Source organism: Colobus angolensis, unplaced genomic scaffold (genome assembly GCF_000951035.1).
Source record: "Colobus angolensis palliatus isolate OR3802 unplaced genomic scaffold, Cang.pa_1.0 Scaffold122, whole genome shotgun sequence".
NCBI classification, from domain to species: domain Eukaryota; kingdom Metazoa; phylum Chordata; class Mammalia; order Primates; family Cercopithecidae; genus Colobus; species Colobus angolensis.
Genome location: NW_012113364.1, coordinates 5,343 through 6,112, shown reverse-complemented (window position 1 = coordinate 6,112; position 770 = coordinate 5,343). Strand labels below are relative to the sequence as shown.

Below are 770 nucleotides of genomic sequence, written 5' to 3'. Positions count from 1 at the left end.
AATAGCTGGGACTACAGGCGCCCGCCACCAGGCCCAGCTAATTTTTTTTGTATTTTTAGTAGAGACGGGGTTTCACCTTGTTAGCCAGGACGATCTCAATCTCCTGACCTCGTGATCCTCCCACCTCTGCCTCCCAAACTGCTGAGATTACAGGCGTGAGCCACCGCGCCCGGCCCTAATTTTGTATTCTTAAAGCAGGCCTCCCAGGCACTGCGAACTTGGATCTGCCCTTGTAGATAATACGTCCCCTTTTGTTTCTGTTTCAGTGTAAAGAACTGGCCAAGTCCAAGGCGGAAGTGGCCTGCATCGCAGTGTACGAAACAGACGTGTTTGTCGTCGGAACCGAGAGAGGATGCGCTTTTGTTAATGCCAGGACGGATTTTCAGAAAGATTTTGCAAAATACTGTAGGTGTTGTAATTTTATCCTTTGTATTCCCAATCTCAAGCAGGCAAAACTTCCGTAGTCTTCTAAGATATCCTAAGCATTCTCCTAGAAACGATCCTAACACATCTTCTTGGATTCAGCTTACCGAACACTGCTTAACACTGCAGAGCCCAAGACAAATGGTCATTTTATTTTGTGCTAGGTCCTCAGCAGTACTCTGGTTTCTTAGAATAAATTTCAAGGACATAGAACAAATTATCTTTAATTCCTAAAATAAACACACATTTTAACAAAATACTCTTACTTTAGTCCTTTCCAAAGGAAGAGGAAAAGCTTTTCCAGAGCTTGTTGTGTATTACTGCCTGTTAATAACCATTACACAATT

The 770-nt window shown here is 43.2% G+C and overlaps 1 protein-coding gene across 1 annotated transcript in view; it reads left to right on the top strand.

Annotated features, from left to right (window-relative positions):
• Nucleotides 1-561, top strand: part of LOC105504560 (tigger transposable element-derived protein 1-like) — a 26,823-nt gene extending 26,262 nt beyond the window's left edge. Inside the window, exon 3 of the mRNA XM_011932048.1 lies at nucleotides 267-561. Within this exon, the coding sequence (XP_011787438.1) occupies nucleotides 267-464 (198 nt within the window). The 3' untranslated portion in view covers nucleotides 465-561. The remainder of the gene's footprint in view (nucleotides 1-266) is intronic.
• Nucleotides 562-770: the final 209 nt, after the last annotated feature.